General features: G+C 27.7%; 3 protein-coding genes across 3 annotated transcripts; 1 reads left to right on the forward strand and 2 right to left on the reverse strand.

Annotated features, from left to right (window-relative positions):
* Positions 1 to 272: 272 nt before the first annotated feature.
* On the reverse strand, positions 273 to 5,011 carry Elp1 (elongator complex protein 1). Its single transcript, XM_069129046.1, has 11 exons — positions 4,148 to 5,011; positions 3,563 to 4,060; positions 3,270 to 3,484; positions 2,775 to 3,181; positions 1,619 to 2,699; positions 1,347 to 1,540; positions 1,003 to 1,267; positions 780 to 916; positions 561 to 715; positions 426 to 489; positions 273 to 368 (listed from the first exon to the last, which is right to left on the reverse strand). The coding sequence occupies exons 1-11, from the start codon at positions 5,009 to 5,011 to the stop codon at positions 304 to 306; spliced, it is 3,945 nt and encodes a 1,314-aa protein (XP_068985147.1). The 3' UTR covers positions 273 to 303.
* Positions 5,012 to 5,252: 241 nt separating this feature from the next.
* Positions 5,253 to 8,178, forward strand: LOC138187843 (uncharacterized). The gene is made up of 8 exons (XM_069129047.1): positions 5,253 to 5,486; positions 5,573 to 5,680; positions 5,753 to 5,818; positions 5,890 to 6,005; positions 6,127 to 6,405; positions 6,481 to 6,688; positions 6,769 to 6,995; positions 7,070 to 8,178. Exons 1-8 carry the CDS (start codon positions 5,439 to 5,441, stop codon positions 7,989 to 7,991), a joined length of 1,974 nt encoding a protein of 657 aa, XP_068985148.1. The 5' UTR covers positions 5,253 to 5,438; the 3' UTR covers positions 7,992 to 8,178.
* Positions 8,179 to 8,314: 136 nt separating this feature from the next.
* Positions 8,315 to 12,181, reverse strand: Set8 (SET domain containing 8). The gene is made up of 6 exons (XM_069129049.1): positions 11,828 to 12,181; positions 10,958 to 11,160; positions 10,486 to 10,609; positions 10,027 to 10,400; positions 9,769 to 9,959; positions 8,315 to 9,693 (listed from the first exon to the last, which is right to left on the reverse strand). The coding sequence occupies exons 1-6, from the start codon at positions 11,889 to 11,891 to the stop codon at positions 9,483 to 9,485; spliced, it is 1,167 nt and encodes a 388-aa protein (XP_068985150.1). The 5' UTR covers positions 11,892 to 12,181; the 3' UTR covers positions 8,315 to 9,482.
* Positions 12,182 to 13,725: the final 1,544 nt, after the last annotated feature.

Raw genomic sequence — 13,725 nt, forward strand, 5'->3', positions numbered from 1 at the left:
TTATATTATAATATATATATTTGAATTTATATCGAAATGTTTGTTTTATAATATAAATCAATAGATTACTATAAAACTGCGAGTTTGCCTCGCAAAACTTTGTTATAAACTATGATAATTATTGTAACATATTTTATTTCATATATACCTAGAGAGAAATTATCTTTAATGGTAAATAACTTAGAGATTTATTAAATAAATGGAAAAATAAGAAGAAATAAATGTATCCTTTTTTTAATGGGAAGATTGTAATTGTAAAATATAATTCAAAATTAGATTTCTAAAAATATTTACTGTTATTAATTAGTAAAATATGTTCAATTTCCAAGGTGAAGAATTAGCTACCGGTGGATGTGTAATATAGGATTCTGAAAATTCGAGTAAGAATTAAGATAAGTTTCCTCAATAGTTTAACAATAACTTACCAACTAATTTGTAACAGGTAGAGAATCCTTGTGAATCTGTCATCGTCGTAAGTTCTGTATTTTCCTAAAATTTTTTACAAACATAAAAAGTAGCGCAATTAATTAACTCAATTATAATTATGGTGTAATGTATACCATTTCTGCTAAGCTTGAAGCTGCAGATTTATCCCAGATTTCAGATTTATTTTTTTCTATTATTAAAAGTAACTCTTCCATGGAATTTTGTATTTTTTCTGCATATTCATCGTCATCGAAATACAAAAGCATTTGTATCAATATGTGCAAATCATCTGAAATTAGAAATATTATATAATATTTATATGATAATTAGTTTCTATAAATAAGTACACAAACCTCGTTCTTTGTACATATTGCTGATAATTTGATACAAAGTTTGTATTAATGCCAGATCCTCGAAGACACTGCCTTCTTTTAAACTTAAAAATTTCCTTTCCTGCTTTCTTCGATTTTTGCTGGATCTATAACTTTTTCTAAAAGTAATACACACGTAAACATATTTAATTTTTAACACAAATTCATTAAAAAAGCTTTATTCATTATTCTCAAATGTCTTTACCCAGACATAGTGGACAATTTCGATCTTTGACTCAAGGTTGAACTAACAACGCTACTTGTATCGCTAAGAATATCTGAAATGCCTTTATTACATATCGACTCATTGTCACCAAGTATTTCATTGTATGATTTTATGTTTCTCTGAGAAATATTGTGCCTGACTGTTGCAAGACGCAATTTATATCGCTCAAAATCTTGTCTATTTTTTTTTATTTGTGATAGAGCGTGATCCGCATATTCGTATACATTAGGTTTTATATAACATTCTAAAATATAAAAATTTTAATTAATAATGTAGTAAATTGATATTTAACTTATGTGCTATTTTTGAAAGTGTAAACCTACCAATCAAATCTAGATTTTTGGTATCATGCGCAATTCTTACAGCATTTTTCCATTGTTTACCATTACATAAAGAGATTATAGCTTCCTTTGCATCTCTGAAATAATTCATTAAAATATGTGCAGCTTCCTCATACTTTTTATCAGTTTTTAGACGTTCTACAAGATCCTGATAAATCACGTGTTTTTCTGTTTCACTGAAATATGATTTTATATAATTTAATTTTATAAATTTATAAATCTATAATAATGACTTCAATCTGTTTTATATCAACCTTAGTTCCATTTGAGTAGATAATATAATAACATCTTGCCAACAACTAGCTAATTTATAAGCATTTAAAGCTTCTTTGATATCACCAGATCTATGAAACATAATTCCAGCTTCATGATAATGTCGTTTATTCAATAAATATTCACCATAACTTCTGGCTACCTCCTTATACATTTTGCTTTTCTTCTCAAATAATTTTAAAGCTTTTGTATACAGATTATAATTGCGTATCAAATTAATACATTCGTTAAATCTGTTTGATTCTTTCGCAATATGTTCAAGAGCAGACTCATAACGTTTCAAATGTAAATCAATAGAATATTTCATATAATTCTCATCAAGCTTTTTCAAGCCATTAAGAAATGGAATATATTCTTTGGGATCTTTTTGTGACTTAGAAGCAATGAACATAGTCAAATCAAAATCGTACATTCCTAAAGCTATATCAAATAGTACATTCACATCCATTATGTATAATAGATATTTTAATGCTTCATCAGACATTATGTGTTTCTCATATACCATACTTTTTTCCTCTAACTTCTGAATTTCCTTTATTTTCGTTAGCGCAGCTTCTATTCCTTGCTTTTTTTTATCTTTTACCAAACTGATTAATATTGGTTGAATTAAATGATCAGAATTGTTCCTTTCTTCCATAATGTTTCGCAGTAAACTGCAAATTGATTCAATTTTATTTATTTCAAGGTTTCTTGATTCTGACTGATGTCTTCGATAGTAATTTGCATATATTGTCATGGTAACGTCTTCATCTGCTAACTCAGACAAGAATAAACTCAACCAACTCGCTTTGGAAACTTGTTCCACGAATTTATTTGCATTCTCGATAAATTTTTTTGGATTATAGTCATAGATCAAGTTCAAGTTTATTCGTTGTCTCCGCATTAAATCGAAGGCAGATAAATAATTGCAATTGTCTAAGTAAAATCCGATAATATATAAAGACAATGCCCTTGGTTGAATGCATTCTAGGTTTCCACGAGGCATTTGCAAAACAACTTTGGAATCTTTAGGAATAGCTGCAATCAATTGAGATCCCCTTTCCACTCTTCTAATATTCATATCTAAAAATATTGATTAATCATCTTAATTATAATATTAAAAATAACTTAACAATTAGAAATTAATGATTGGTATACCTGAAAATGACTTATCATTGAGTCGATTTTCCCATGGCTTTACAGTCAAATCTTGCTTTATTAATCCTTCAAAGTCATTCTCGTTCAAGTTAACGCATATTAAAGTATTTTGTGCAGTTGTAAGAAGTAAAAATTCCGAGTGAACGAAAAAACTTGTGATATTGTTAGCAATTTGCTTTCCATTAATTGCAAAACAGTTCCTATGATATAATGACAGTACCATGTGCTTTGTACCAATTTTCACAACTTCTACTTTATAGGTATATCCTTGCAATTGTGTATCAACTGGAACTAGTTCTGTTTCTTTTGTATATTTTATAATGGAATTGTCTACAATTATGTATGCTTCATCTGAATCTGGAGAATGAACTATGTGTTGAATTAAACCATCCATAATGTGTATTCGCCTTTAAACATTGAAGAATTATTAATTTTCGAAACTAAAGTATAATTTATACTACTTTTAAATCAAACAAATTTTTCAAATAAATATACCTCAATATAACTTGTCCCTGTGTTTGATCTTCTATTGCACTTAACATCAAAACACAAAGGAAACTCTGATCATTTATTGACAATGAACATAAAACGTTGTTTTCATTAAGCCATAAAAAGTGATGCATATTGTAAAAGAAATTTTTATGTTCTAGTAGAATATCCCATTTAATATCATATGTTCCAACATGTTCATAGTCTAAGAGGAATGAGTCCTAATTTTTTAAATGCATTAGTAATTATCCTTTAATCTTTATGAAATTTTAAATAATTTATAATTCATTTATATTTACCACTAAATACTTGTAAAATATTAATTTTTTACTGGCAGAAACACAGAAGAATGCATTGCTGTCTATCCAGGTAGCTTTGCCTTTTATATCAGGTGCAAAAACAATAGCATTTATGGGCTCAGAAATTTCTAAAGTTTTATGTGCCATTGGTGGTGGTACAATTCCTACTCTAAGACCAGTCATTAATGACTTATTTCCATCAATGATGCCAATAACAGATTTATCATGTACAGTTATGCCTTTACTATGATCAACAGACCAATTATAGTTAACCGTGATAAGTTCTTTGTATGTTAAAACAATCAGCTTTTTGAAACAAGATGTTGTACTCCATGTGGCACATATCAGTGAGTTATCTGTGGGAAATTTAATAGTTTGTTTCAAATACCAATGATAATTATTTTCTGTCCATAGTTGTAGAACTGAAGAAGAATCTGCCTGAATTTGACACCAAATAGTCAAAATTTCTGAATCTGGAGACCAAAATAAATCTTTCACCTAAAATAAGTTTTAAAATATTAAACTTATCATATTCTTTATTCTAATTTATTCAGAATAATAATAAATGCAAATATTCACACATACCCTAATTTCTTTTGGTTTAAAAGGAAGTGAAAATTCTCTGTGTTTTAAACCATTTTTCTCGAAGAATACAACAAGGTGTTTGTTTTGTGAAATCTGTGTTGCTGCAATTAAACTACCAGATGGTCTCCATGACAATGATTCTTCCAAACCATTAGCGATCTCACTGGTGTATTGTAAAATACCTTCTCTATTAAATACCTTAAACTGTCTAACTTTATTTTCGGGATGTAACAAACCAACAGCAAATAACAAACCATCATCACGCCAAGTTATTTTATATAATCCATCATCTAGATCGTTTTCACATATTTCTGTTGGTTTAGATATTGCTGCTTTTTTTCCTTCTGAACCATGAAACTGAGTTTCCTTCTTACCCCAACCAACAGTTACAAATTGCTTTTGACCAAAATATTGTGCATGCAGATCTACCTCTGAGATTATTTCAAAAGTAGATACCATTGTAATCACAATACCACTAATTGTAACTAATATGATTATTTCATGATCTGGGCTTAGTTTCATGCATTGTAAATCTGTGTTTAAATCAGTTATCAATTCGTATCTAAATTCAGGTTCTAGATTTATTCTTATAATATTGCCAGATTTACAGGCACCATATAGTTCTTGAGTTACACTACAATATTCCAAACCGATGAATTCTAAATTTTCATCGATTTCGAAGAAGCTTATGTCTTCCACATAATTCGATGGAATTTTACATAACTTATTTTTTAAAAGCATATAAAAATCATCATTAGTTGAGTCAACAGTATACAATATTTTTAAATCTTTTACATTTAACATTTGATTTTCTAGGATATTTAAAAGACGACTAGCGCGTTGTTTTACTACCAAATTCTTCATTATTTAATAATAACGTGATAAAAGCATATAAAAAATAATCGAGGAATTTTTGTTTGCGAATCACTGGAGGTACAGAAGCGAGAACTTTAAAAACTAACCTCTACACAATTTAAAGTACATAGATTAATGTGAGAGATACATATATAGGACAATAATGAAAACAGTTCTGTAATTTTTTCTATTTTATATAAATGGAATAAATTAAATAAGTTTAAAACAGGAATTATATTGAATAAGGAAAGATGAAGCTGTTCAAATTATATATTATACAACAACAAAAAAATAAAGTGACATGTGAAATATCTTTACCTAACCTAAAATATATCAATAAAATATTCTGACAAGTATATTTTATGAATGTAAAAGAAACTTAAATTCTTGAAATAATATTATATAATTCATTGTTTGTTTCAAACATAAATACACCATGAATTCTACTGATATCACTGATGAAGACGAAGATGTTGTCATAAAAGTATTTTAAATTTTTCTACTTTTGATAAATAATCAATAATATATCATTGTTTAATATTTTATTATATTTTACTTTTTATTTTTTAGGGTTCGTCATTATACGAACATTTATGCAAATTAGGTTATACCGACTTTGAAAGTGTAGCAATAGAAAAACAAATACCTAAAAATGAAAAGAAGTATCTTAAACTATTTGTGAGTACTTTTTCAAATGATCCAATAAAAATTATACGATATGCATTTTATAAATAAGTTTTGTATTTTTAGGATTGTATATTTAATATAAAAAATATTTTTAAAAAATTATATTCTATATACTTGGGAATAATTCAGGTAAATATTATACTCAACATGCTTAAGTAATACTATAAAATATTTATAATGAAGAATTTTATTTATGTTAGGATGATAGTATATCCTACAAACAGGTGGAAACTATTTTAAATGCGAAAATTCTTTTAAATGATCATGGTTGTGCAATACATAGTTTTCTTGATAAATATGAATATAAACCATGGAGGTAAACTTTTAAATTTATCAAATGGTACTGGAATTAACTATAATTATCTTAACTATAAAAAGCAAAAATTGGTGCAAGAGTTAAATCAAATAAAACGATACCCATATTATCTTTTTTGCAGGACTATAACATCAAAATTTATTTTATTTGGCACTATTTTATCATCCTCAGCCTATATATCTTATAATACCCAATATAAAAGTTCAGCTAGTTTATTTGCATTAGCTGTATTATATTGCATTAGTTATATAGAATTTTTGAGAATAAGGGCACACAGGGATCTAAAATCTATTGTGTCTTTACAGAATGATTTCTTTGATCTTTGTAAGAAGGGACTGAAAATTTTGAAATATGGGTATAAAATAAAATTGCACCAAGGGAAAACTTCCCAACAATTTTCGTAAGCTTTTAAATTTTACAATTTATTAGACTATTATGTAATGTTATATTATTTCTAATATATCTAATTCAACAGTGATCTCACAGCAGGTAAACTGAAATATTTGCAACCCATAATGGAAAATTTAGTAAAATATTTGGGAATTATTGCTTGTATCTATTATCATGCTTCTTTAACTCTTATAAAACTGCTACCAGTAGATATTTGTAATGAAGATTTATTAACGAGATTTGATAGTAAATCATTTGAAATACATGGTGAAATAAATTATCAAAAATTGAAGGTTGAAATGAAATATCTTCTAGTACTTATTTTGTAATTAATATTTGTATATTTTTATACATTATGTTATTTTTTTAATAGACTCTATATCATACTTATATCCTCACTCAGTCTGAGATGTTGTATTTATTAACTATAGCATACGATAATTATACTTGGCAGCAATCATACAAGAAAATTCCTGAATTACAATTGGCCTATATCATACGTTTTTTAATCATGAATTTAAGCATATATAAAAACAAGTTATCAGAACACATTGATGCTTATTATAGTTTTAAGCTAGAACCCATATCATATAAATATAGGTAAGAATGCTTTTTTAAAATGTCTTTATAAATGTTAAAAATTACGGATTGTTTATGTGTTTCTATTATTTTAGAGGTCCAGATTCATCTAAATGGCAAGATTTATATATGCACCTCTATTTAGCTTCTAATAAATTACAGTTGGCTTACAGCCACGTATTATCAATACTCCAAGATATTGATAACAATGTAATTGAAAGTGTAACAAATGAAGGTTGTATAGAGAACACAATGCAGAAGTTAACTGCAGCTCAAAAAAGTATTGACACTGCAAAAGATTTTATTGAGTTTAGTAGTCTATTTCTTGTAAAATCGCAAAATAGTGGTTCTACAATTAACTGTTTGGAAACGAATATTCCAATGTTAAATGCAAATTCGAATATCCATATTGTAACTGATTCAGAACCGGAAATTATGGATGAGGTATTCGAAGAATATATTAGGGAAGAATATTTGAAACCTTTGAGTGAAGAAGCCGATGAAATATCACTGTACAGTTCTAAACGAGATAAAACGTTGTTTAAAAATTTTATGGTTGAATTAAAGGATGCTTTAGCCGATAAGAAAAAATCTATGTTTGAAAGAGAATCAAAAGCACTTGAGCGAATGTATAAAGCTATAACGAAAACAAGTACTTCAGATGATCAGCTTCAGCAAATTTCCACATCTCCACCTATGCCTTCCTTTAATACTTCTTCCTTAATAAAGAGTAATAATAAAATTTCTAATTATAGAACAAAACCGCAATTACATGTATTGCTTGAAAAATCTAATGTTGCTCAATCGATTATTAAAAATGAAGAAGATTTAAAGGGCAAGAATATGGATGACACATTAATAGAAGAAATGTCACTAAGTAATATTATACATTTACCAAAAAAATCGGATTTCTCACCTCTTTTACCACCACCATTTTTAAAAGCAAAAGAAGAAACTTTTATAGGAAGCGGTGAAAATTCTGAGGATGATGAAGAAATTACAGTGGAGAATAAATAAAAAATCATGCAATATGTATTTATTGTTACGAAAATACTTTGTATTGGGAATCAAGTAGTTTCATTCATATGATAAAATACTAATATATTTTGTGAGAATACATACTATAATGTGTTTATTTACAGATTCGAAATAAATTACATATTTTATGTATGATTCTCATTAAAATAAAACTATATCTGTATAAGTTGTGTCTATTGTGTTTATAATACTAATGATAATGACAATAATGATTAATATTAACATACACTATTACAATACTACTATCAACATAGAATTTTAATTTTTTTTAATTTATTTCTGTCATACAATTGTATAAAATGCTTCAACAAATCGATAAAAAACATGAATAAATTATCGCATAAATATACTTGGCAATGATAAAATTCTACAGTAAATTATTAACTCGTTTTATAAGTTATTATAAAGTATACTTAAAATTAATAGTAAATATTATTCAATAAAAGAAATACTGATGAAATATTGGTGAAAGTACTTAGGCAAAATATACACAAATTATTTAGGATATGAAAGATCATAGATATTTTATTTCTTCATGTGAAGGCATTTCTTTTAGTTTTTTATTTGCATATAATAAAAGATGAATTACGATATCTCAGTTTCCTAAATTTCCAAAAAAGATTGAGATTGCGAATATTATTTACTTCTATCAATTAAACTACTTTTATTTATAATGTTATTACATAACATCTTTCGTTTATAAAGTTAATTACGAATTACCTCTCACGTCATTCGGAATTTGGCAGTGACAAATTGACAGAAAACAAAAGTAACTGTTTTACAGTACAGGTATCGCGACACAGAGATCGAAGTACTCCGTAATAAAATACTTAAAAGAAAAGAAAACACATTTGTAATCATATCAGTGTATTACAAATCCTTCAACCAGGAAAGGTTGTCGCCTAGTATATTGTGATGTCTAATGAGGTGTCTTATCTGTAGTCAATAATACTAGACTGAATCTAAGACTAGATGAAGCATTTGTTATTAAAGATCGTAAAGAAACGGTACATATTTGTTCATAAACTGTGACACGAAAATGCCTTACAGTTGTAAAATAATAATTAAACATAATAGTAACAACATTAAAAAAGTATTTGATTAAAAATTTTTAATATCTATTTTGTCAGTTTGATGTTTTTAACAGTTTATGAATGTTTATGAATGAAATTTATGTAACAAAGAAAATACGTATGCAAGCTAAACTATCAATTTTATAAAATATTAAATACTTCTAATTCCTTTTGCTTTGTTACATAGATAAGGAAGTATATAATTACATATTTGTTATATCAAAGTAGAGATACATTCATCTTAGAAACATTTTTACTCAGATTAATTCATAAAATTCAACTAAAATTCTCTATATGTATTTATTGTTCCTTCATAGGAGGAACAAAATCAATTGAACGAATTCTGCTGTACAATACATCATGCTATTATAACTAATTAATTAATTATTTGAAAGCGCTATAATGCCAACCATGGGTGATGACGAATAGCTTCGCGACTTCGATCTCCGTAATCATATGTTATTTCCACCCCTATAGGTATATTTTCTTTCGCCGTAAGTACCAGGTGTGGCGTCGACTCTACTTCTACGACTCGAGCGATTAAATTACCATTTCTTGAATGATTTACTAATCTACCTAACTTATCAGTCTCTGCTGTTGCATCGACGCTAAAAATATGGTGATGTTGTAAGTGGTCAATGATTTACAATAATTTTATGAACAATAATGAAGAAAATACCTACCAATACTGATGATTACGATGTTGAAAATAATACATATAACACCCAGTGTTCTGGTCTTGTGCGTATATTTTTTCACGTTTCTTTGCTGTTACTTGATCGATTAGTTCACCAATATATTCTACTACAAATTCTCCTTTCATAAACTCTCGTGTTGTTACTACACCACGACCTTTACCAGCAAAGTGTCTTACCTAAAGAAAAATATTTTATGTGGAATTTACGATAAAATAACAACTTTCTTTCATCAACTTGTCTTACTTCTAAGCCTTCTTCTACTTGATAAAGCACTTTATTTTCCATATCACGTTGCTTTTCTTCTAATACAGCTTTCTTTGATTTTCTTACACTGCGGCGTACTGGAAAGTAGTCAGTAAGCTTATGATTTGTACTTTTAGTATTTGAAGAATCTATTGACCGATTTGTGGCAGACTGATTGCTGGTTAATTTTCTACGGCTATGATTAGCAGACTTTTTTAAAGGTTGTTGCTCCAAATTAAGTGTGGGAGTTACTACAGGTTTCTTATGCATATTTTCATTCGTATTTCTTTCATCTAAATCTTCCAATTGATGGTTTGGCATGTTAATCCTGTGTGGTGTTGACGGACCATGAATAGGTACTGCTACAGGTGTTTCTGAAAATTTGTTTATTTATTGAATCATTATCATTCAAATATATGTACATTATGACCTATCAATTAGCAATTATTGAAATATTACCATCCGTTCTGAATTGACCAACATCAGTGAGAATATCATTTTGTACATCATTGGTTTCTTTACTTCCATAAAACCTTTCTTCAATAGGCGGGATAGAAGCTTTATTTTTAGGGACATCTGTAATCTATGTTTTAAAATGAATGAGACTATTGTATATTTATATTAAAGAATTATTGTATATTAAAGAATACTACTTTAATACACTTATTGTATATTAAAGAATATGAATACAATGAACCAATTGGTCAAATCATAAATAGAAGCCAATATGGCATCAAAATAACATGTAAAATACTCTAAAAATGCTCAGTCTTACACAGTTATAACTTTTGAATTAGTAGATTTCTAAACTTAAAATTTGTATCATTGAACTCTAACAAGTACTTTTAGTAGATATAAATTTCAACCAAAAAATTGGGCATCCAGAGGAAAAATTCACATGTTTAATTTGTATTTGAAACAAATTACGTACTTGTGTATAGAAAAAGGAACTTATGCACACAGGCACTTTATGTGCTTCAGATACTGAATGGATCTCATCAGAATTAACATTTTTAACATTACTATCATGCAGTTTAGCCTCCTTCTTCATTGGTGAAGTTGTATCATATTGAGGGGATAAAACAGCAGCTCTTGTACGAATTGTATTTTTTGTTTGCACACGTTTTCGTCTTCCTACAATTAAATTAACCATTTATACTCCACATTTTATAAATCTTCCGAGATATAAAATATTAAATATGATAATATACAAAATTATATACCATAGCTAATTGTAATATTAATTTTATCTAACATTTTATTTTTGTTAATTATGAGTTTTTAAACTATGTACATTATACGTACATATATTATGTCACTGATCAAGTTTCATGTTTTATCATTGTAATTACAGAACCTACACAACATTGTATACATATGTAACAGTATATATGTATGTATATCTGTGAATATCGTATTGTCATAGATGTATATTAATATCTACAACACTTTGTGGAAAATATTATTGCAATAATATTGCTTGTTATAATGAGCGTGACGAATGGGTAATAAAATATAAAAAATATGTACGGAGATATAAAATTTAATATTTTCGAACATATCACTTTCTGGTGACTAGAAATATATTTTAGGAGCGTAAGTGTATAAATAAAAATTGGGGACAATTTATTTGGTAAAAATTGTGCACAAATTAAGTGATGTTCTGGGAAACTAGCGTCTTCGAGGTAATATTCAAAATGGAGAGGAAGAGAGGAAGTGAAAACCATCAAAACATAACCTGATTATCGGAATAAAATGTTTAGTGAAAATGTAGATGAATTTTTTCGAATTATATTCCTACCTTTCACCATGTTACCCCTTGATTTTCCTATGTAACGAATGAATACTGACTCCACTTTTCCCATACAAAATTCTAGCTACGCGAGACGGCCGTTTCGATCCACTTCGACACTGATGTGCTTAACATAAATGATTCCTTGATTAATTCGAATTTTCACACTCGTGTATTTTTTTACGAAACGTGTTCGTTTTATTTTTACAAACACGAGGCGACATTTAAGACCGAATAATAAGTAATTTATATAGCCGCCATTGTTCACAATTTCATTAATCTATTCGAAGCATTTTGTCAAGGAGGCAAGGCAGTAATTGTAATTACAAACATCGAAATAACATACCGGATATGCCGCCATGTTGCTTACTATGCTACACGATATACTATTATTAAATTAGATACTATCTGTATTTTTGAGTACTATAGATACACACATATATTTCCTTTATTGCTCTCTAAATACATTTTATAGATTAGGTTTCTCATTTTTTCTCGTATCTTTATCCCTTTGTGTCCATACAATTTAATTTTATAGGATACAATCAGTCAGGAATTGATACTTCAATAATCAAAGTTAAATTTTTACAACGTTCGCTTTCTATAGAGTTATATTTCATAAACTACATATACGTGATTTTACAATGTTAATCTGTATATTTCTTTACAATTAAACCTACAATGGCTCACAAAATTATTTGAACACCTACTATAACAGATTTTTATGGATATATTATATTATATGCATTACATGTAACTTTTTAAAATTTCGTTAACACTATAATGAGACATGATCATCTCGATTATAATAGTAAAATTTGAAATCACTCCAAAAACGTGTATAGAACTCACAAAACATTTATTGCAGACATATATATATACATATAGCGAAAAATTAGCATACAGCATGAATAGTAATTTTAAGCATACAATTACTGCTAAAAATGGTCTCATTACATATTCTGCTTATTAATGTAGCGAACAATTGACTGTTTAAATACTTTGATGATTTTTGCGAAGTTTAATTTTTCATTACAATGCTAATGAAATTTTAAAATGTTTTGTATAATATACATATAAAAAATTTCTACGACTATTTAAATATTTTCGTGAGCTACTATACATGCTTCATAAATTATAAATTCACTATGTTATATTTTTTTATACTAAACCTGTTTTAAGTTGTAAAATTCAGCTGTTAGTCATACTAGAATTTCTTTATAATAAATACGTCTAAAGCGTGTATAATGCCATAAAATTCGGATCTTCTTACTAAATAAAAGGTATGCATATGTATGTGTAAAAATAATTGAAAAATGCAATAAGACAGTCATTGTTTGATTTATATAACACAGAAATGTTCAAAGACATATACATCTTCTAAGAATAAAGAATATATCATTACATGATTAATACGAAGACTCATTGAAAAAATACATATGTTTGTTCTAACTAAAAAAAATAAGATAAAGCAGCAAGATACAACAATTAAAAGTGTCTCATATATATGTATGTACATTGATAACTTAAACATATAAATTTAATTATTTATTTTCTACATTCGCGATATAAAATTGACGAAATCAAATCATTTTCCTATATCGTTTAGTTCCAGGAGTTGGCCACCAGATAGCGGTGTCAGCGGCGCGAAGCTCGGATCGATCGTATTAGAACGATGTTATTTTTTAGATAGATTTAGGTAAGCAATCGTAGAATTCTAGATGAACACATATTATTTTAGCGAAACGTCGGCTTGAAATCCTTTGATTTTCCGAAGAAAATCTAAATCTATCGAAATCTGAGTTATTTGATATTTCTGTAAAGAGATAGCTGTCATATTCTTTTCTTTTTACCGCGGATACTTTAAATCAACTAACGATCAGCGCGGCGCCTCTGCAACGTTGCCA

The sequence above is a fragment of the Bombus flavifrons genome, chromosome 15 (genome assembly GCF_040668555.2).
Source record: "Bombus flavifrons isolate JBK064 chromosome 15, iyBomFlav1_principal, whole genome shotgun sequence".
NCBI lineage: Eukaryota > Metazoa > Arthropoda > Insecta > Hymenoptera > Apidae > Bombus > Bombus flavifrons.